General features: G+C 43.3%; 1 protein-coding gene across 1 annotated transcript in view; it reads left to right on the top strand.

The window, feature by feature from the left end:
- LOC145397453 (synaptic vesicle glycoprotein 2C-like) overlaps positions 1 to 23,415 on the top strand; it is an 82,174-nt gene that overhangs the window by 46,062 nt on the left and 12,697 nt on the right. Inside the window, exons 8-9 of the mRNA XM_080270518.1 lie at positions 19,327 to 19,502; positions 21,104 to 21,182. Coding sequence (XP_080126644.1) covers positions 19,327 to 19,502; positions 21,104 to 21,182 — 255 coding nt within the window. The remainder of the gene's footprint in view (positions 1 to 19,326; positions 19,503 to 21,103; positions 21,183 to 23,415) is intronic.

Genomic DNA, 23,415 nt, shown 5'->3' with positions numbered 1-23,415 from the left:
TCAACATAAAATCTTCAAGATATCAGGATATGGCCCAAATCTTGGACGAATTCGAAAATGGGCACTCAGGGTCAAGGTCAAGATTATCAAAATGGCTGTCAAAGGTTAATTAGTTTTAATCTGGAATGGCTTTTTGTGAAATGTTGTGACTGAATTCCGTAGCATTTTGCGAATTTTCTTCACATTTGGTTTGAAAGTAGCCTGTAACTTCGCCAACAGCATATTCTGGCGGACGATTAACATTCGGCTCCCGAATGCTTTTCTTTCATTTGGTATATCTTTTTGTTTTTAATCATTGATTAAATGTTATAAAAAAAATGGCAGCACAACTGCCAGGGTTATATGCCACCAGTATTATTAACCAGCCTTTTTCGTTTACTTCTAAAATTGAATCTAGCTGTGGAACTCACAATTTTATGGTCACTCCCTGTAATTATTGATAACTGCAACAATTATGATCGTGTTATTCTTATCTCCCATCATGAAGTTAATTTCATTTTTTGTGTCTCCATTTGGACTTCTCCAAGTCTGTTTTTGTGAAACAGTGTGTTCATTATTCTCATGTTATACATTTTAGCAAAATTAACCACCATTTCACCTCTGTCATTCCTTTCTCCCACTCCAATATATCGCATGCATGCTTCTTCTCTATTTTGAATTTGCCAACTTTCTCACTGGTTCCCCACAAATATAGAATATTTGTTTTTATCCTCTTCCATGATCTGGGAGATGTCGTCATAGAATGTTTCTATTTCTTCATCTGAGCTTCGAGTAGTCGGTGCATATATTATATTACTTTCAGGGTGTATCTTTTGCCTAGTCTGTTACAATCCATGCTACTCTGTCAAATACACTGATGAATTTAACGATGTTCTCCACAAGATTCTGTTAATTAGATATCCTAAGTTTGGAATCTTCTGCAAGGCTTCTAACATTGTATGTGAAGATTCTCATGGGTTTCAGTTTACCGTAATGTCTGGGTGGCGTATTTATTTCTTCCAGTACACGTAGTCATTCAGTCATATTGGCAGCCTCTAAGTGAGTTCAGTGAGAAATGACTTGGCAATATTGCGCCCTCGCTCGGGATTAGATGAGACAAGTCAGCTAATCAAACCATAAAATAATCGGAAAAGCCGTGTTTTCACATTAAACCAACTTACACATATACGTAACCATTTTAGGTCTAACCTAACATTAACTTAACATGGTACCTTATTTTGCTTGGGGGAATGATGAAGGAGCAAAGTTCCCGAGTCTTTTCTCGAGGCACTCGATCCGACATTGCCAAAACGACTGGATGACCAGGATGATCAGGTACTGGAGTACCAGGAAGAAAAAATTTGCGTCCCAATCTCTGTATTGCCATGACAGTGCCTACTCACTTTCGCTGGCACACTGCCTTCTAGCACAGCAGGTAATGCAGTTGGACCTTTAGGAGACAATAATCCAACAGGAACATCAGTGAAATCACTAGCAGTAGAATTTATGTTTGGTTGGGGGGGATGCCACATAGTTTCTGGTGAGATGTAATTTTTGTGCCATCTTATTCAGTATACAGTAAAAGTCCTCTCATTAGGCATCTTCGGAACCAAGCAGGTGCCGAAAGAACATAAACTGCCGGATGATTGGGAGAACCTGCCAAAAAGTTTCTAACAATCATGGTCAGTCACCCCAGTGCAGTGACAGTTTCTGGTAAGTATTTATGGTCAACCCTAAGTACTAAATATTTAATAAGCAATTTATATTTAATGTATTTAGTGACACAATGCACATGAACTTACTTTTACCTAGGTGTATTTGCATATGTACACAAAAAATCACACAGCAAAGTTTCCAAACTTTTGAAAGGTCCCGCTCACAAAGCCAGACACTCGCCGGTCATGATGGCTGACAGCGCATGCAGATCTGGGAAGCAGAAATCTTCAAAAGCACTAAGCTCAACTTTAAAATGTACTAAGCTACATGTGAACTGTTCAAATTTTCGCTGTAAATTGGACCTCACAATGCGCTAGATATAGAGGAAAATCTAATATTTATTGGCACTAAATTATGAAAAGTGCTAAATTATTATGAATGGTAATAGATCTAGTGCCAACAGTGCCAAATTTTCAACTATGGGCACACGGGTACCAGCGACAAGCTAGTGACCCCTTCACAGGTGCCGATCGGCTCAGCATATGTGCCGGAAGTGCAGATAACTTTCATAAAGAGACTATTTATAAAGACAAGAAATATTGTAAGACCAGATGCCAAATGAGCAGACTTTTTCTATATTCAGTGGAGATCTATACTGTACATAGATAGGAGTTCCCATGGTCCACGCCATCTAAGACGGTACCTTGTATATCTGCAAGGCCTTTTCCCTGTCTGCCACCCTGAAATGCACGCACCAGGTCGTAGCGGGACCCTGTCCTTGGATGGATAGATGAATGTCTATATACATGTACATATTATATATATATATATATATATATATATATATATATATATATATATTATGCAAGAAAGAAGGAACCAAAGGCCAGGAGCCCGCAAACCATTCTTTCTAAGAAAAAACAAAAACAATACAAAAGAGAGCCAAATTCAAGATCCATTCATTTCGAGATGCCTGGACACACTACGTTTGAAAGACTGGAGATCATAGGAAGTAGGAAATACAGACAGAGGGAGACAGTTCCAGAGTTAACCTGTTGCATAAATGAAGGCCTGGGAGTAACGGTTAACTCTTGCATTAGAGAGTTGGACAGAAAAAGAATGAGAGTTTGTTGCTAGACGGGTGTTACGCGCCCGTAATAGAGGCAGAGGGATGCAAGCAGAGAGTTCAGAGGAGCAGTGACCATGGAAGTAATGACAGAAAGGAGATAAAGATGCAACAGTGCGGCAAAGAGACGGAGGTTGAAGGGGGCCAGTAAGAGGAGGAGAGTTGATATGACGAGAAGCTTCTGACTCCACCCTATTGAGAAGAGTTGTGTGTGGGGAGCCTCCCCACACATGAGAGTTGTACTCTAAACAAAGGCGAATAAAACTTGTGTATAAAGACAACAACTGTGCCGGGGTAAAGAAGGTATGGAGTCAGCTTAGCACACCTAATCTCTTGGAAGCAGATTTTACAAGGTATGCAATATGATCATTCCAAGATAAGTCCCGAGTGAATGAAACCCCAAGCATGTTCAAGGATGTTGTAGGATTAAGCTGAATATTCTTAAACATTAGTGGGTACACCTGTCGAAGATTGTGTCGGGTTGATAGGTGTAAAAACTGAGTTTTTGATGCATTAAAAAAACAAGATTATTTTTATCCCAGTCAGAGATATGAGCCAAGTCAGCCATTAGGTGTGCCATAGCCACAACCCTTGTTTGTTGAAGTAACTGCTGAGATGGACGTTGCGGGAACCAAATGGAAAGGTGAAGCGAGGAATCATCAGCATACGAGTGGATAGGGTTAGATATACAGCTTAGAAGGTCATTGATGAATAAAAGGAAGAGAGTTGGTGACAGGACAATTCCCTGAGGAACACCACTGTTGATAGATCTAGGGGAAGAACAATGGCCGTCAACAACAGCTGCTATAGAACGACCAGAAAGGAAACTAGAGATGAAGGCACAGATAGAAGGATAGAAACTGTATGAGGGCAGTTTGGAAATTAAAGATTTATGCCAGACTCGATCGAAAGCCTTTGAGATGTCAAGTGCAATGGCAATGCTTTCTCCAAGGTCCCGAAAGCAGGATGACCAGGAGCCTGAAAGGTAGGTGAGAAGATCGCCAGTGGAGCGCCCCTGACGTAACCCATACTGACGATCGGAAAGAAGGTTGTGATAGGAAAGATGCTTTAAAATTTTTCTATTAAGAACTGACTCAAAAACTTTTGAGACACAGGATGCTAAAGCAATTGGACGATAGTTAGAGGGTTGGGAATGGTCACCCTTCTTTGGGACTGGCTGAATGAGAGCAAACTTCCAGCAAGAAGGAAAGGTACAAGTTGACAGACAAAGGCAAAAAACTTTACCTAGGCAGGGTGTATGCACAGTAGCACAGTTCTTGAGGACAACAGGAGGGACTTCATCAGGCCCATATGCCTTGTTAGTATTGGGGCCTGTGATGGCAGAAAATACATCAGCTGAAGACATTTTAATGTCAGCCATGAGGAAGTCAGAGGGGGAAAGTGATGGAAGAGCAGCACCGGAATCATGTAAGGTGAAATTGGAGGAGAAAGTCTGAGTGAGGAGATCTGCTTTGTCTGTAGAAGAAATAGCTACAGAGCCATCAGAATAGAAAAGAGGAGGGAAGGATGACGAGGTAAGGTTGTTAGAAAGGTTTTTGGTAAGGTGCCAGAAGGAACGGGAAGAATTCGAGTTGGAAAGTTGAGAGCATTTAGTATGGATGAAATTATTTTTATCAGAGCGAAGAACAGTCTTAGCACGATTCTGGGCAGAAAGAAAAACAAGATGTGATTCAGGGTGGGTTGGCTTCGGTACCTTTTATAGGCCCTCTCCTTGTTGCTGACAACATTAGAACAAGCGTGATTAAACCAAGGCTCTCTTGCATTAATCAAAGGATACGAGAAGGGAATGTATGCTTCATGCCCAAGAAGATAACCTCTGTAATGCGCAAGGCACAGTGAGATGGCTCCCGACCATGGAAGCAATAATCTTTCCATGGAAAATAATAGAAGTACTGCCTGAGGGCCTCCCAATCTGCAGCTCCAAAGTGCCACAGACGACATTTGTTAGGGGGGTCCGCAGGCCATACCGGAGCGATAGGACAGGTTAAGGTATTAAGGTTGTGATCAGAGGAACCCAACGGATAGGAAAGATTAACAGTGTAAGCAGAAGGATTAGTTGTAAGAAAGAGGTCAAGTATGTTGGAGCTCTCTCCAAGGTGGTCAGGGATATGGGTAGGGTGCTGTACAAGCTACTCTAGGTCATTAACCCATCACGTCCCGAGCTATTTCGCACCTCTGACACCCCCCAATCCCGAGCTATTTTGGAAAAAAAAATTTTTGCTAAACCTTCCACTTATGTTGAGAAACAAAGGAAAATCACCAAGAAAGGGCTTACCGTGGTCCATAAGTGGTCGGAACAGGTGAGGTCCCCCACGCCAGGTATCGTATTCTATCACTGATGTGTGAGTCACTCACGTTTTCTATGTTAGGTAATTTTGGGAGAAACCACAAACAACACCTCTACATTTATTGAATTTGAACTAATGAACAATAAGAATAACAATATAATAGTTTTCAATGACATATATATGAAAAATAAGCATTGTACCTTCGCTTGAGGATAGCGAGTTGGGTCAGAGTGGTAACACGCTATGTGCTAAGTTTCTTGTTTCAGTCAACATATTTTTTCTACTTGTATACAACTGTTTCAGTGCCATTTTAACATTTTGTACTGTTTGTAAATGTTTTCAGTTTTCATTCATCTCGATGACATGTAGCACAACTATAGCGCACATCTGCTTACTCAGCGCACTCGCTATGACTCGTATCTCAGCATACCACATTGTTTTATCACTTTCATAGTATTGTTTTCTTTACATTGAACCTTTCCTCCACCACTGTAAATGTTTTCAAGTATTTACATTCATTACGAGGGCATTTAGCGAAATGCTAGTGCATATTCACATAGCAAGCACACTCTCTACCACTCGTGTTTCAACATTTACTTTGTTTCTTCAGTCACAAATATACTTCCCCACTTACATTACACCCGTTTACACCCAATACTGCACAATACATATTTACGGGACTTATTTACTCAACTGAGCGTCAGAATATCGCACCAAAATACCCTCGCAATGAATGTTTCGACTAAGATAATACTCATGCACTTACATACTAATTTCCCACTTATATTACACCCGTTTCCACTTGTATACTCCTATTTACATATATTCGGACCTTATTTATTCCAATGAGCATCAGAAAATCGCATCTATATACACTTGCTAGGAATATTTTGACTTAGAATAAATTTCAGCACTTACAAAATTTTCAACTTATATTACACCCGTTTGCATTTTTCATACTAATATTTACATATTGACGGGCCTTGTTTATTCCACTGAGTGTCAGAATATCGCATCAAAATACCCTCGCTAGGTATGTTTCCATTTAGATCATATTTATACACTTACATAATAATTTTCCACTTATATTACACCCGTTTCCACTTACATACTACTATTTACAGATCTACGGGCCTTATAATTACACTGAGCATCTGTTTGTCGCATTTATTTCTGAGTATCAGCGTCATGTGGCATTCACACCATATCAGAAGTGCATCAAGGTGTGATACTCACTGAAACATGGGTGAATACAGAGACCCACGTCTCACTGAACGCATTCATAGCGGGTGTCTTTTCTCTGTGTGGTGGGTCTCACACGGAAATTGCTACACACATGACACCTGCGTTGGGGCCTAGGTTTATTTGGCTGGGGAGGTATAGGAGTGGGGAAATGGTGGGCGGATATTCTCAGGGGAGTTTGGGCGGCAGGGGCAGTGCGTGTGCGGTGTTGGGGCCTTTCAGTCGCATACCTGGCAAAAATCTCTCGTGTTAGCTCCCTCACAAACCCTTCAAAGGTTTCCTGAACTCCTGTTGTCATGGCGTGCAGGTAGTGGCAATTCAGGGCAGTTATATCTAGCACGTGAAAGAAGAGCTTCTTGTACCACTTCATCATGGTCCTGGCACCCTCGACTGTGGATATCATGGAGTCTCACTGGTCCCCCAGGCTCATGTTGATATTGTAATCGAGGACACACTCAGGTTTCCATATGTGGCGCCTGTTCTCGCTCCGATAATCCATGGACTCTGTACGGTGCATCAAGGGACGGTGAACCGTGGACAAGAGGCTGACTTCTCTATTGTGGTTCCACACTGTTGCAAGTATATCGTTTGCCTGGAAGAAAACAACCTCATTTCTGTCAAGTTTCCACCCCACCTTGACCATATGACACCGGTTCACCTTCACAGTACCACAGATTCCCGTGTCATGCCAGTGTAGATAACAAGCGAGAAGAGGGCTAGTGTACCAGTTGTCCAGGTAAAGGACGTGACCACGATGAAGGTAGTCTTCTATCATTGTCCTTACCACTGCTCCAGACAGGCCAATACTCCGATCTTCTATTATGTCTGTCTGTGCACCGGTGAACAAGACTATGTCTTGCACATGACCAGTCCTACAGTCACACATAACAAAGATCTTGAACCGAAAACGGTGCCTTTTGCTGGGTATGTACTGCCGAAATGAAATATTGCCTCTCCACAACACGAGACTCTCGTCTATGACGAGGTCTCTGTAGGGATAAAATGAGGAACGAAATGTTTGCCTCAGGTGATCAAAGACCAACCTAATTCGCCTCATCTTATCTGTGTCATTCGCATTTGCAGGATCATCAGCATCGTAAAAGTGGAGGCGACTTAGAATCTGCTGAAAGCGATTACTGCTTGTGACTTGGCCATATATTGGTGTCAGCATAACAGGGTCCCTTGTCCAGTATGCCAGAATTCTGTTCTTTCGTACAATACCCATCAAAAGTACCAGGGCAAAAAATAAAAACTTTCTGAAAGGGAGACTGGGTAATCATATCTGATAGAATGCCTGCTCCTTGTGCCCAGTCTTTCATTCTCACGGCGCTGGCTGCTAGCGAAATGGTTTGTCTGGTCCACTATTTCCTCCACAAAAGCCTCACTGAAAAAAAGGTGGAAAAAATCCAGCCTGGTGGAATTAGGGTGAATTCCGGGAGCAGTGCAGCCAGCAAGCCCCTGCTCAGTGAAGGGGTGAATGATGGGAGAAAAATCACTCCCATCCTCCCAGTTCCAACTCACATAACCTTCGTCCCCATCGTCCCCATCGTTGCCTTCGTCTGGGTGGGGAGGAGATGCTGGTGGGGTAGGTTGGGGAGGAAGAGTGCAGAGGGCTTCCCCACTCGCACTCCTCTTCCCTCGGCCTTTACCCTTTCCCTTTCCCTTACCCTTACGGCCTTGTGGAACATTAGGGGGCTGTGGGGATGAAGTCTGGGAATATTGGGGAGCATAAGACGTGCAGGGGAGTGGTTCCTCCCCACCTTCCCCCTCCATCACAACCCCACGTGATTCATCACACACCCTCGCTCGCCCACGTGATACTCCCCGCCACCTCACACCTCCACAGGAGAGCGATAACTCACTCCTACCACTCTCACTTTCAATATTCCTCCCCGCACTTTCCCTTTCAATCCCCACTCCCTCCACACCACTTCCGACCTCCCTAAACAAAAGACTAGGCCCATACCTGCTCATAGAATGTGGTGTGCGCTTGGGTCCATGATGGGTGTTAATTTCTCAGCCGTACCACGTGACAGCATGTCTCACGGCTCCGTCCTTGTCCTCGTCCTCAAAATCCAGCTCCACATCACGTAGGGGCTGCCGAGAGGATGTTGCACATTGTTTTTGTGCAGGCTGGCCCTCTCTAGCAGCATGATAAGTCACGTAGCGCCGCTTCCTGGGGGACAGGACTTCCTTATCACTGCTGCTACTTTCCTCTGGTTGGACATAATCTTTGTCCACAACCTCGTCGTCCAGTAGAGAATCACTGTCGCCTGTGAAGGTGTCCAGGGCAGCTTGGATTTCCTCCTCCGAGAGACCATTATGTGCCATGTCTGAGCAGAACCGTTGCTAACAGGTGAGTGACCGAGCCGAGGGTGAGCACGGATCATGCAGGGTCGCCAAGTGTCCCTACCTGGTGGCAGGTAGGGGAAGATCGAGCGACCCTATGTAACCAAAATCAAGCGCGAATTTTGAAAATTGTGCAAATTATGCACCTTGCAATTGCGCGACGTACCAGTACGTCAACGGGACTGGCAAATGCAAAATGTTGCAATGTACTCATACGTCGATGGGACACCTCGGGTTAAGGATAGAAAAGATGTAGGCTTGTTCACCAGGTGGATCAGCGAAAGGAGAGGAGAGCCAAAGGTGGTGGTGAACATTGAACCTGTGGGTTTGAAATGAGTATAGAGAAAGTAGGAAGAAACAGAAAAGGGTTTGCTGTCAGTTGCCTCAAACAGCTGAGTCTCTGTCAAGAAGAGAAGGTGAGATTTAGAGAAGGAGAGGTGGTGTTCGACAGAGAGAAACCTTGAGGCAAGGCCGTGAATGTTGCAGAAGTGAAAAAGTGAGTCAGGCAGTGGTTCCAGGCATCTCTCTGAGTCGTCACCGGGAGAGAGACAGATGGTGAGGGAATTTATGGTCCCCCCCCCCTGAGGACTCCGAGGCATGATTGATTGATGCCATTTTCCTTTTTTAAATTTTGAAAAGATAGTGTCGTGTGTGCTGTGCATGTAGTTTGGTGTTAACAGTTAGAGAAACTTGTACTGGAGAGCGTGCTGACCTACTCTCTGTGCTAATGAAGCACTGAAAAATTTCAGCAAAGTGGAATGGTCAGGAACTAGTCCTGAGGGTTATTGAAATGGGAGCTCCAGCTCTCCCTGTCATCAGCTTTCCACCCACCTAATATACAGTATATATATATATATATATATATATATATATATATATATATATATATATATATATATATATGTATCTCTTAGGGTGGGTCAAAAATTTAAAATTCGATGAAACATGGCTATTTTGATGACCTATAGTATGTTTTCACATGAACTAATTGTATTCTTAAAAATGAGTCAGTGGTACTCCAGCAACTTTCAATTTAGTTTTTACGGCACTGACGCTCCTAACATTCAGTGATTACCGGTGATTGCCAGCTCTGTAAATGGTTACCCATTGTTTTGCATTTCTGTTACCAATTACACAAACTGGTACTGGGATACAGTTTTGAATTTTTTATGAGTTTACATAATTTACTGAAATCATGGCCAGTTGCAGCACACGAGAAAGCACGAAAGACTGTTTTCGGCTCATCACACAGTCTTCTGGTAAATCAGTTGCCTACTAGCTGTGATTTCATAAGGGCATATTTGGTACATAAATCTACAAATCCGTCACTGAGCACCCAAGCCTATGAGGAAACTGTTGCACCTGAAGTGGCAGGAACTTACGAGAAAGCTTCCATCTCATCTACTGATTACACCAGTGTTGTTATTCGTGTGAAATGCCTGAGAGCAAAGCCACAGGAGCTTAGAAAATATCCAGTGAGCAAAAGGGCTTCCAACACCTACTGTACATAGAGAAACTCACTAGCTTTGACACCTTATTTGACATTAGTCGTTGCAAATATTTCAAAACATTCAATGCACATGAGAGGTCTGAGTGTCAATGCACTAGAGCAGACAAGATATCGCCTGAGGAGTGGCCTTTCTGGGTTGACCAAAATAGTTGCAGAAAATTGTATATGGTGGAACAGACCGGAAGAAGACAGCACAAAATAAGTGTGCAGCAAAAAGAGTGATGAAAAGGAAACTCTGTGAAGAGTCTACTAGAGATACTAAGCGAAATAATGAAGATATAATTTTTTTTTTTTTTTAATGCGAGGAAGAAGGAACCAAAGGCCAAGAGCCCGCAGTAACAGTTCCCTCCAAGAGAAAAACAAAATACAATAGAGAGCCAAATTCAAGATCCGATCATTTTGAGATGCCTGGACACACTACGTTTGAAAGACTGGAGATCATAGGCAGGAGGAAATACAGACAGAGGGAGACAGTTCCAGAGCTGACCTGTTGCATAACTGAAAGACTGGAAGTAACGGTTAACTCTTGCATTAGAGAGTTGGACAGAAAAGGGATGAGAGTTTGCTGCCAGACGGGTGCTACGCGCCCGTCGTAGAGGTGGAGGAATGCAAGCAGACAGTTCAGAGGAGCAGTGACCATTAAAGTAGCGATAGAAAAGAGATAAAGATGCAACAGTGCGGCGAAGAGACAGAGGTTGAAGGGAGTCAGTAAGAGGAGGAGAGTTAATGAGACGAAAAGCCTTTGACTCCACCCTATTGAGAAGAGCTGTATGTGGGGAGCCTCCCCACACATGAGAGTTGTATTCCACACAGGGGCGGATAAAACCCCTGTATAGAGTCAACAATTGTGCAGGGGTAAAGAGAGAGCGGAGTCGGCTTAGCACACCCAATCTCTTGGAAGCAGATTTTACAAGAGATGTAATATGATCTTTCCAAGATAAGTCCCGAGTAAATGAAACCCCAAGCATGTTCAAGGATGATGCAGGATTAAGCTGAATATTATTAAACATTAGTGGGTATACCTGTGGAAGATTTTGTCGGGTTGACAGGTGTAAGAACTGAGTCTTAGATGCATTAAAGACAACCATATTATTTTTACCCCAGTCAGAGATATGAGCCAAGTCAGACATTAGGTGTGCCATAGCCTCATCCCTTGTTTCTTGAAGTAACTGTTGAGATGGGCGTTGCGGGAACCGAATGGAAAGGTGAAGGGTGGAGTCATCAGCGTATGAGTGGATAGGGTTAGATGTACAGCTTAGAAGATCATTGATGAATAAGAGGAAGAGAGTTGGTGATAGGACAGAGCCCTGAGGAACACCACTGTTGATAGATCTAGGAGAAGAACGATGGCCGTCTACGACAGCGGCTATAGAACGACCAGAAAGGAAGCTAGCGATGAAGGCACAGATAGAAGGATAGAAACCGTAGGAGGGCAGTTTGGAAATTAAAGATTTATGCCAGACTCGATCGAAAGCCTTTGAGATGTCAAGTGCAATGGCAAAGCTTTCGCCAAAGTCCAGGACACCATGTACTGACGAAAGTGATTCCTGTGATGAACTATATGATCAATATGTTGATGATGATACTGCAGAAGTAGTTGGAAGCTAACAGAACAGAGTCAGAAAAGATTAGTCTATCCTGAGCTGAGTCGTGCAGCTGATCGATTTCAAGTAAGCAATAGAGACATCTGCTCCATTGTGAATGAAGTACTGAAAGACATGAATATTCTTTGCAAAGAAAATAAAGTTGATCCCAGTAAACTCCGCCGTCAGAGAATATACTGGAGAGACGTCACATTGCAACAGCATAAAAATGACCTGAAGGAGATCGTTTGGATCGGTTTCGATTGAAAAATCGACCAGACGCTCAAGAAAACCCCAGATGGTCAGAGAATCGGGAAGGAAGATCACTATTCAGTAGTTGCTTTTCCTGACGTCATTTACGTGACCACGTTTCTCCCGAAAGTGGATGAGCAGCAGATACTGTATTGCCAAGGAAGTCATGCCTGTCATTCGAGAAACAGATCCAACAGATTCATTGCAACTATCGTCTGTGATGGGGAGGCGGTAGCTTAGTCGGTAGATACGTGGCCTGCAGCCCTACTGGACCCAGGTTCAAATCCCCAGTGGGGCAGGGTACAGTTTAAGGATTTGAATTAAATAAAAACACACTTTACTGATCTACCAGAAGACCCGCCGACATGTCGTAAAAATACTCCTGCAAATGCTAATACATCAGGTCTGTATGAGACAGCCCGAGCATGTATTTAATATGGACGGTGCGTGTTAGCGCATGCAGAGGTGTATGGTATGCAGGAGGATTGCTGGGCTTTGAGAGCAAGCTGTGAAGCCTATGCCCAGAGCCGGACACATAAAAAAAAAAAATGTCAATACTGGAAAGAGAAATGGAGTGATCCGTGAGCTCGAAACACAGCTTGGCTACTACAGTGGACGTTTGTTTTTTGTATCTTGTTGAAATCATTTTCCGAAGGTATTTTGAGGCAGTTGATGGTTCGACAACAGGTCCACGAGGCTGCAGAGGAGAAGCAGGTCATTCGCTTGAATCTGACCCAAAAGATCTTCCAGTTGTTGGTTATGAACGTGTTGCTGAAAAAACTTGCATTTTACCAGAAGGAGTTGTAAGTGATCTCAGCAAAGATCAGGGCTATCTTAAACGTGCATGTTTGGCAGTGCAATTGCCAAGTGGAGATACTAATGAAGGTGTGGGACCATCTGCACAACCAGGACCGCTAAATAATGCCAGGTGGCTTATGAAAGCTAATTGCGTATTGCAACTTTACATGTCAAAGGAGCAACCATCGCCAACCCTAAAACGTCTCGTTTCATTCATTGTGAACTACTATGCTCCTGTGTGGTTCAGGGTGAAAGCCTGACACGAGCTGTTAGGATGGAGCCAAAAATATCTTCTTCATGGTGGAGCTCCTTCAAAAGCTGCCATTGGAGGATCAGGCGATCATTCGCCCTGTGCTTGCCAATAACAGCTACTTCTGTTACCCAGAGAACATCCTGTTGTCGGCTGTTGCTGATGAAGATGTTGGCGTACACTCGATGGCGATCAAGTTGATGAAACAAGCACAGATGAATGAGAATGATGACCAAGCCTCAGTTAGAATATTTGAAAAATCGTCACTGAAGATAAACTTCGATGCCAAGAAGTACCCTGAGCTGGTAAAGCTTTCTTCTGCCACACTTCCTCCATTGCTGAATGATAGACTGGACCAAATGGACGAAAGCCAACCCATCGTACTGGACGAATCGCGTCATGGCATGCTCGTCCAATGTAAGCGATCTCCCAGCTTGTTCCCAAAGCGTGAAAGTAAACAAGACTTTTGATGTGGTCAACTGTTCATGTCATTTCTGCTGTTCTTTTTCTTTTTCATGAAATAATGCCTTTCACATGATTTAATACAATTATTTCAACTGTTACTTTTAATTTCAAAATTGAAATTTAACACAGGAATTGCATTTTAGTTCATCCGAAAAAATAGCACGTGTTTCTAATTTTTTTGAGAAATAACTATTTTTAGATCCATGTTGCTGGAATGGGCGCGTATATATCGAAACAGTTTTTTCGTGGTGTTACTGTCATTGTAAAGGAGTACCATTCTGATAATGTTTCAACCTGACAACCCTAAGTTGGTTCCTTTTCGACCCACCCCAATATATATATCCCTAGATGCGATACCTCTGCTTAGCAATGGGGGTACGAATACCACCATACTCCTCTGGACGATGGCTGCATTCCGGTTTAACGATGGACCCTCTGACATCGCGTCCTCAGGCGATAGGAGGAAAATTTGAACCACGAGCATTCTCTCAGCCAGCTGAGCCTGCCCGCCTCCTGGGATGCGCAGAAACGCTTGTGCAGCCCCCACATCCATCACTGACCCTGCGCTCACCCATATCATTCTTCTCGCGCTGGCCATCTAAGAGTGAGGAACTCTTTTATGCTCGCTCACCACGCATCGTGTACCATCATCAATGTTACACAAGCCAGTATCGTAGTGCATCGTAACTGACTATGAGCAGTGCCATGAGTAGAGCAGTGATAGTAATCATGTGTGGAGTGTGATTTTGTGTGATTTTTGGCCTAAATAAGTGTGATCATGTCTGGTAAGGATGCTGCACGCAGTGGGGATAGTGATGATGCTAGTGGAGACCCTAGTCAGGGTGGTAAGCAGCCTGCTGGTGTTGGTGCTGGTGATGTTGCTGTGAAGTATGTTCATTAAACTGTGTCTTTGGAAATGAAACCAGATATTATTAAGTCCCACGACTAAGGTGAGGGTGAGTGTGCTGTCGCCTTGGCTCTCCACCTGGCCCAGTCGACTGTCTCCATTATCATCAAGGAGGGGGAGGCCATTTACCACAGGGGGAGTTGCAACCTTATCTGCCTTCCATATCACCTCCAGAGAGAGCCTATGATGGAGGAACTGGAGCAGATGCTCCGCACATGGGTGGAGGACCAGAACAGGAGGAAGGCACCCATGAATCAGGCGATTATTTGCTGCAAGGGTCTCCCACTATGGGACGAAATTAATGTGAGGCAGGATCTTGATGCTAGCGGGACATTTAAGGCTAGCCATGGGTGGTTTGACCACTTCAAGAGGCGCACTAATCTGCACCACGTGAAGATGTATGGTGCGGCGGTGAATGTGGATATGGTGGCCTCTTTTGGAAGAGAATGCCCTCAAAGACATTCCTTGGATCAGAGGAAGAGTCTACGTCAGGGTTCAATGCCTCAAAGGACCAGCTTACGCTGCTGCTGGGGGACAACACCAAGGATGACCTCAAGTTGAGGCTGCTCCTTGTCTACCACTCTGAGAACCCTAGGTCTCTGGTGGGGTATGTGAAGGAAAACCATGGGGTGATTTGGAAGTCTAACAAGAAGGCCTGGCTGACTTCCAACATCTGTTCGTCACATTTCCACTCCTACCTCTTTCGTGTTCTCAAGAGGTATGCCTCACGGGAGAATTTGGCGAACTGATTTCTCACGGTGGTAGACAATGCACCTAGCCACCCTCCCATGATGAAGGAGTGGGTAAGCAACAATGAAGTGGTGTTCCTGCCCCCCAACACCACGCCATTGTTGCAACCCATGGATCGAAGGGTGATCGCTAATTTTAAGGCGTATTACCTCCACTGCACTATGATGCAGTTGGTGAGGGTCTGTGACAGCAACGATAAGACGACAGTGCAAACGTTCTGGAAAGGATACAATATATGCCACACCATAGACAGCATCACTGCAGCATGCCAGGAGGTTAGCCAATCCATCACGAACGGTGTGTGGCAGAAGCTGTGGCCAGAGTACATGCACTCCTTCATCGGCTTCCCCAAGGGCGTCCAAGCTCCGCCGGTGCAGCATGTGCAGCACGAAATTGTTGAACTGTCCCACGAGCCAGGGAGGTCGACGAGGAGGACGTGGAGGAGTTCCTGGAAAGCCACAGGGAGGAGCTGAGAAATGAAGAGCTCCTGAATATGGAGATTCAGTGGGTGCACCAGGAGGCACAGGAGGAGGAGGTCGTCCCTTAAGTGTGAGTTCTCATCATGACAATTCTGAAGGAGGTGGTGACCAGGCTGAACGAGATCATTGCACTTATGCGCACACATGACCCTCTCCCAGGACGAAACAGAGACACAGCTACTCGGCTGGAGGAGGGGATGAAGGTGTATAGGACGATGCTGGAGGAAAAGAAGAGGGCTGCCAGGCAGACTACAATCACTGCCTTTTTCAAACAGGCCCCCATCATGCCAGTGACCTACAGATGATTTCCCCAGCCCTTGATGAGCAGAGCATCTCCCCAGCCAGTGACCAGCAGAGAAACACCCAGAGCCTCCTCCTGCTGAGGATGTGCTCACCCCCTATTGCTGGACCTAACTTCCAGCTGATCCCTGTCTCCTGTATCACCTGTGTCTCCATTGCTATACTCTGCTACTCCATCGCTGCCTTCTTTGCCCCAGCCTCCATCTCCCTCACCACTTTGGCTACTGCCTCTGTCTCCCTCGCCACAACTTGAGCCACCACATCTGACTCCATCGCTACCTCATCAGTCATGGCACTTGTCTCCCTCACCACCTCCTCTGTCATCACATCACACTCTATCACCACCCCCAGAGCCATCGCATCGCTCCCCATTGCCACCACCTGAGCCATCGCATTGCACTCCATCGCCATCACCTGAGTCACTGCATCGCACCCCGTCACCACCCCTAAAGCCAGTGCATCAGTCTCCCGCTACAATCACCCCACCTCACCAGGCTTCCCCCATCCCTCTGACCTTCCCCCACAGATGGGGTTTGAGGGCTTTGAGAAGGATGAGTGACTGCTAGGGAGCACCACATGTCCCCTAGCCTCGGGGGGGGGGATAGCAAGGAAGATGATCAGGGCCGGACATGGACTTACAGGAAGTAAGTGATGAGAGGTGTTTGATATTTTTAAACCTATTTTGTATGATTTTCAGATTGTATTTGTTGGTTTTAGTGAGTTATTTACAGGTGTTAGGGTTAGGTTGCCTTCCTTTACAGCCGTCAGGCCATTTAGATCGGCTTTTGGGGCTCATTTGGGTGGGTTTTGGACTTGGTTGGGGGGAAACACAAGACTGAAAAACACATCCCATTACTTTACATGTTAAAACTACCCTGTTATTCAATATCCCGCATAACGATTTTTTTCAAATAACGGAACAGAGTAAGGAAAAACAAATGAATAAGAAAAATAATCTATACATCAGATTACTGGCATCCTCCATTCATAAAATATCTGTAACAGTTGGACTTGAACAGCTGCAGGTTGAATTTTGGAGAGAAACAACTACTTCCAGAGAGATACAGTTCAGGGAATAAAAGAATTCTGATAGGCAGAAGTTCTGCAACATGGCTGTGTGCCATTCCAGTCATGAGCGCTACGAGATGCCCATGTAGCACAAGGGAAGGCATGGAGAGGTGACACGATGGACACAACACTGTCTGAGCATTTGCCGTAAAAATATCTGTAAAATAATGCAAGGGAGGCAACATTCCTTCTTACTTGTAGGGGAGGTAGTTTATTTTATAATAGCAGGGTTATGAATAATTCCAGCAGCTTTGTTCTGAATTTTGTCTAGTTGTTTTAATGCAACCTCTCCACATCCATTTCATAAGGCTGAGCAATGTTCAAGTGAGAGTGCATATGACTCTTATAAATTATAGCTCGTCAGTGAAGAAGTTATGAACACTGTACAATAATCCAAGTTTCTTTGAGGCGGTTTTAGTAAGTGATCTGACATGAGAGGTCCAGCTGAATGCATTGTTAAGTGAAACACTGAGAATTTTGGTATTTTTGGAGATATGAATTTTAGTAAGATAAAAGGTAATATGCGAATCAGGCAATATCTGTCTATTAGAAAATTGTATATATTTAGTTTTACTAGCATTAAATGAGACAAGGTTCTTTTGTCCCCATTCACTGATCGTAGATAAGTTATGCTTTATGGAGATGGCTGTTCCGAGTTGAGATTTAGAGATCTTAGACTTGGTAAAAGTGTTTTTTTTTCTTTTCTTTTTTTTTTTTTTTTATGTGTTCGACTCTGGGCATAGGCTTCACAGCCTGCTATCAAGGCCCAGCAGTCCTCCTACATACCGTACACCTCTACATGTCACCACTTCGGCGCTAACACCCACAGTCCATATTGAATACATGCTAGGGCTGTCTCATACAGGACTGGTGTATTGGTATTACCGGGGGTATTTTTACGACATGTCGGCGGTCTTCTGGTAGATCAGTAAAGCCTGATTTAATGAAATTCAAATCCTTAAACTGTTCCCTGCCCCAGCCGGGATTCGAACCTGGGTCCGTTAGGACTGCAGGCCACCTCTCTGCCGATTGAACTGTGAAGTGTTGAGTCATCTACATATGAATGAATGAGATTGTGGGTGACAGATAAGAGATCATTAATGTGAACCAGAAACAGGGTTAGAGCCAGAACTGATCCCTGTGGCACGCCAGCATTAGCTGAGTGGAAATTGGAATATACATCATCTACTTTTACTCTTTCAGTTGCTGAGATATGAGGAAAGCAGAGGAACAAGAGATGTTAGTCCATAGCAAGGGAGTTTGGACAGCAGGGAACAGTGCCACACTCTATTGAAAACTTTAGAAGTATCAAGGGCTACTGCCTGAGTTTCTCCATGTTGGTCAGTTAATTGATGGATAATATGAATCAGAAGATTGAGTATGGCAATGGTGGATCTTTTGTGGAAAAAACCATATTGTTTATCACTAATCAAGTTGTTGGATTCAAGACGTTTAATTATGAGCTTATTAATTAAAATTTCAAATACTTTACTACGAAAAGATGAGATAGCTATTGGTCTGTAATCAGAGTGGTCAGAGGAACGTCCTTTTTTTGGAACTGGGTGGATATTGGTTTCTTTCCATGACTTAGAGAATAGGTTTTTGTCTAACCCATTACATCGTTAAACCTGGGTATACGTGTGTGTGCATAGATAGAGAGATAGATAGATAGTTCTCTCTCTCTCTCTTTATATATATATATATATATATATATATATATATATATCCATCATCCAGTCTCACGTTGCCACATGAGAAGCATAGGAGCCCTGGGCTAGGCAAGTTGTTCCTGACATTTAAGATGAGAGTGATCAGCCTCACTCATCCCTCAGTGATATTACGTGAGCAATAAACCCCAACCACCCCTTGGGTATAAACCCTCACCGGTTCAATCCGATTGGAGCGCAGTAATTACCCACTAAACCACAAATCGCCAAAATTTGGCCATGTGCTTACCACCCAGCAGAGAAAATGGTTTCCTGGTGTACGGGAAACCATTTGGCTTTTCATTCAGTTAGAATCACCCAAAGGCAGAAGGAAGTGGAAAGAATGAAGGAAAGAAAGACAGAAGAGGATGGAAGGAAGGAATGAAGGATGGAGGAGAGGAAAGAGCAGACACCCGAGAGCAGCACTACATCGAGTGAGTGGACGGTGAGGGCCTTCATCTACCACCAATATATATATATATATATATATATATATATATATATATATATATATATATATATATATAAGACTTCATTTTCAATACATCCTTAAATCCATTATCATTTTGTGATTTTCTTCCCCATTATTCCTTCCAGGTAAAATCAATCAACACTGCAAGTTTGAAAACAGAAGTAGACACCGAAAAGAATTGTTGGGGCAAGTTTTCATCACTGTTCCTGTCAACGTGGCGGCATGCCAGTGATCTCTTCAGCCGCGCACTAATTCATATAACTGTCATATGTTTTGCTGTCTCGTTTACTATTGAATTCGGGTAAGTTGGAGATGAAAGTACTAGGATTACATACATTTTTCTTAATACTGTTTATTAATTTTCTCATAGTGAAGTGTGTGTGTGTGTGTGTGTGTGTGTGTGTGTGTGTGTGTGTGTGTGTGTGTGTTATTTTTTGATGAATTTATGCAGATATCCTGTTTGGACCCTGCTCTTATCAGTGCGTGACTACTTTCATATACTATGATCATCTGGGAAAGAGTAATGAGGGATTAAAAAGCTACCTTTGTTATCATTCTTTAAAAAGCTAATTAACATATAGCACATGCTATATTTGGGTATACAGTATTGATGTCTAAGGAGTCTCATGAATGTTAGTGCTATGAAGTATGGAAGAAGGGATAATGAGAGGGTAAGATTTAGTGACTGATTCACAGTGCGATTCCCAGATTGGTCGGAATGTGCGAATTTGTTTCCAGAAATAGTAATCAACATCATCATCATCATCATACCTGCTCATTAACATAAGGTGGGGAGGATCCAGAAGGTGCCACACCGGCTCAGTGATTACTGTGTTTACCTTTTTATCTCCATGTGTGTTGAATCATGGGTTCAAATCCCAAGCTTTGGCAGCCATTTTAAGTGGACACTGGCAGCAGTCCTTTACATATGCTTGCATATATATCCACTATTATAGCTTATATTAATGGCAAATACAGACTCTGACACACAACCACAACTGTTGCAACATTCGTTTCTTATATGCACGGCTTTCTTGACACAGACACATTCCTGATTCATACTGGTTCGTACGAGGAAATTATGATTCTAGTTGCAGGTTTCCCTGCGAGAAAAAAGAAAAAGATTTTTCAGTGGACCTCAATGCCACAGATGCTGCAGATACAGGAAAAGAAGGCGTCATCATCGTCGTCATCATCATCATCATCATCATCATCATCATCATCATCCCAGCCCTGGTTCCAACCTTAGAGAAACATGAACGATAATTGGGAAACATATCAGCAGAGCCCATTGGAAGAGACCAAATCTATTCACTTATCATTCTTGCGTTTATATTTCTCAACTCCATCACAAAGACACAGACCTAACCCACCAACACCATTTACTTCGCTGCATCAAATTGGTTTTGCTATGTCTGTGGAGCAGACTTCGCAGTATGGAGAGAGAGAGAGAGAGAGAGAGAGAGAGAGAGAGAGAGAGAGAGAGAGAGCAGCCAATTCCAATTCCATACTTCTCGTATCCTTTTAATGCGCTGGCTCCCAGGGTTAGGCTTTGTATTCAATAAAGTGTCTGGGCGCAAAATATTTGTTGTTCGTATGATGACTTCCTCACCTGCATTCATCTCAGGTTCATGTAATGGGAGACACAGGAGTGAGAGTACGGTAATCAGGGTCAAAAGTTAGCTTAGCACTCAACTGTATGTGCTTCACACGTAAGACATGTCCATCACTTTCCTTCCTGGCATAATATTATACCAGAATGAATTCTGTATGTCCAGAAGAAACATACCAAAGTTCTTTCAGTTCTGCCATGTTAAACAGCAGATAGCAGTAAGAAGTAGAAGTGGTATACTGGGCCACCTTATGTATGTGATTGTACAGCATTTGGTATTTGTATTGCAGTTACTATGGCCTGTGGCTGTGGTTCCCTGAGCTGTTCAACCGGCTGGAATTGTACTATAATGACCATCCTGATGCCAGGGTAAGACTTGCACTAAGGTTTCTTGCACCCTCTCTCTGCATTGGCCTTCCTTTCCAGATTTCCATTTCTGGTTCTCATTCCTAATTTTTTGTATGCAAGGAAGAAGGAACTAAAGGCCAGGAGCCTGCAAGATTGTTCCTTAAAAAAATAAATAAATAAATAAAAATAACAGAGAGCCAAATGCATTATCCGTTCATTTTGAAATGTCTGGACACACTGCATTCGAAAGACTCGCGATCATAGGCAGTAGGAAATACAGACAGAGAGAGACAGTTCCAGAGCTGATCTGTTGGATACATTAAGGACTGGGAGTAACGGTTAACTAGAATTATTACTTAATTAGAATTATTACGTAATATTACTTAATGAATGTAGTTTTGAATGGTGAGTTGCTTGAGAGGTTAGAGTGTTTTAAATATTTAAGGTCACATGTTGCTGAGGATGGATGAATAGATGTAAAGGTGAAGTTTAGAATGAATGAAGTAGGAAAGGTGCTGGAAGGATGTAAAATGTTTAGATGTCGTTCACTTAGAAATGATGTAAAGAGAAAGCTGTATGAGGGAATAGTGATACCGACTACGTTATATGGAGACTGAAACATGGAATATGTGAGTAGCACAGGGGAAGAATCTGAATGCAAGGGAGATAAGGTGTCTGAGGAGTATGTGTGCAGTGACGCGTGTGGATCGAGTGAGAAATGATAAAGTACGGAGAACTGGAGTTATGCGGGAGATGGCTGATCGAGTTGGGCAGAGTGTTGCGATGGTTTGGGTAAATGGTGAGAATGGATTAAGAGCGACTGGTGAAAAAGATAACTGGATATGATGTGAGAGGTGTAAGGCTAAGAGGAAGACCACGAGTAGAATGGACGAGCAGTGTGAAGAGAGCGCTAGATGTGAGAAGGATGTCTGTAGGGCATGGAAGAATGGCTGCACGTAATAGGGATGAATGGAGAGAAATTGTGAATGCATAAATGGTGACGCAACCCCTACGGGATCTTCTCCCTCTTCTGGTCTAATCAGCTGATCAGGTTAGGTGCGAGAAAGGGGATGGGTCCATTATGATGTGGTAGGGGTAAACTAGTTCTGCTCTCGGGCCCTGCTGGGGATGTCACTGGATTGCACTGCGCAATTGACCATCGCGCGGTATGGTGTGGTGACGAGCAGTCTTTTCTCCCCTGAGAGGTTAAGATATGAGTAAATGTGTGGGTGTGGATAAGTAATGCGGTGAGTGTGTCGTTCTGTCTCGGCTACCTCCCTTTGGGGGGGAAAACGTAGGTTTATACAGTAGATTGACAGATTACTTTATATGTCTGCAATTTTCCACGTTCTTTTCATACAATCATCCTTTATTTATTTATTTTTTTATTTAGGTTCATTGTTATCTCTCTTGCCACCTATAATCGAGACAAAGAACAGCAATTACACCCGCGTGGATAAGCTCGGAGGGTGCTATATTTTGCTAGATGTGTGTGTGTGTGTGTTCTTACCTTACCTAATTGTTCTTACCTAATTGTATCTTTACAGGAATGAGTCAAGCTCGTACTGTCCCGTGTCTTAAACCATATTTATCGTACATATCCTTAAATTTGTGAATTGTTTTGGCACACACTATTTCATTCGGTAGTGCATTCCATTGATCAATTGCACTGTTTGGGAAACTGAATTTCCTTACGTCTTTATCACCTCTCTTCTTATGCAGTTTTTTGCAGTGTCCTCTTGCTGATGCTTCTCCATATGTTAAGTAATCATTTATGACTATTTTCTCCTTCCCTGATATGCACTTATATAGTATTATCATGTCACCTCTTTTCCTTCTCTCGTGTAGTGTTGGTAGATTCAGTTTATTTAGTCTTTTTTTCGTAGCTTAGGTCCCTTAAGCTTGGTATCCATCTTGTAGCGGCCCTTTGAACTTTTTCAATCTTGTCTATGTGCTTTTTGAGATGAGGACTCCAGACTACTGATGTATATTCCAGGGTTGGTCTAATGAATGATGTTATTATCCTTCTTAGCATGTCTTCATTTATGTATGTGAATGCTATTCTCATATTTGCAAGCAGTGTATACATGTTCCGTACCTTCTCGCTGATGTGGTCAGCCGGAGATAGTCTGTTATTGATGATCACACCTAGGTCTTTCTCTCTTTCTGATGTGTATAGGGTTTTATTTCCTAACTTATAATCCCTATCAGGCCTTTTTCCACTTTTACCAAACTTGATTACATGACACTTGTC

Source organism: Coenobita brevimanus, chromosome 5, assembly GCF_032717465.1.
Source record: "Coenobita brevimanus isolate Jiangsu-jjx chromosome 5, ASM3271746v2, whole genome shotgun sequence".
NCBI classification, from domain to species: Eukaryota; Metazoa; Arthropoda; class Malacostraca; order Decapoda; family Coenobitidae; genus Coenobita; species Coenobita brevimanus.
This window is presented reverse-complemented; position numbering and strand designations above follow the sequence as displayed.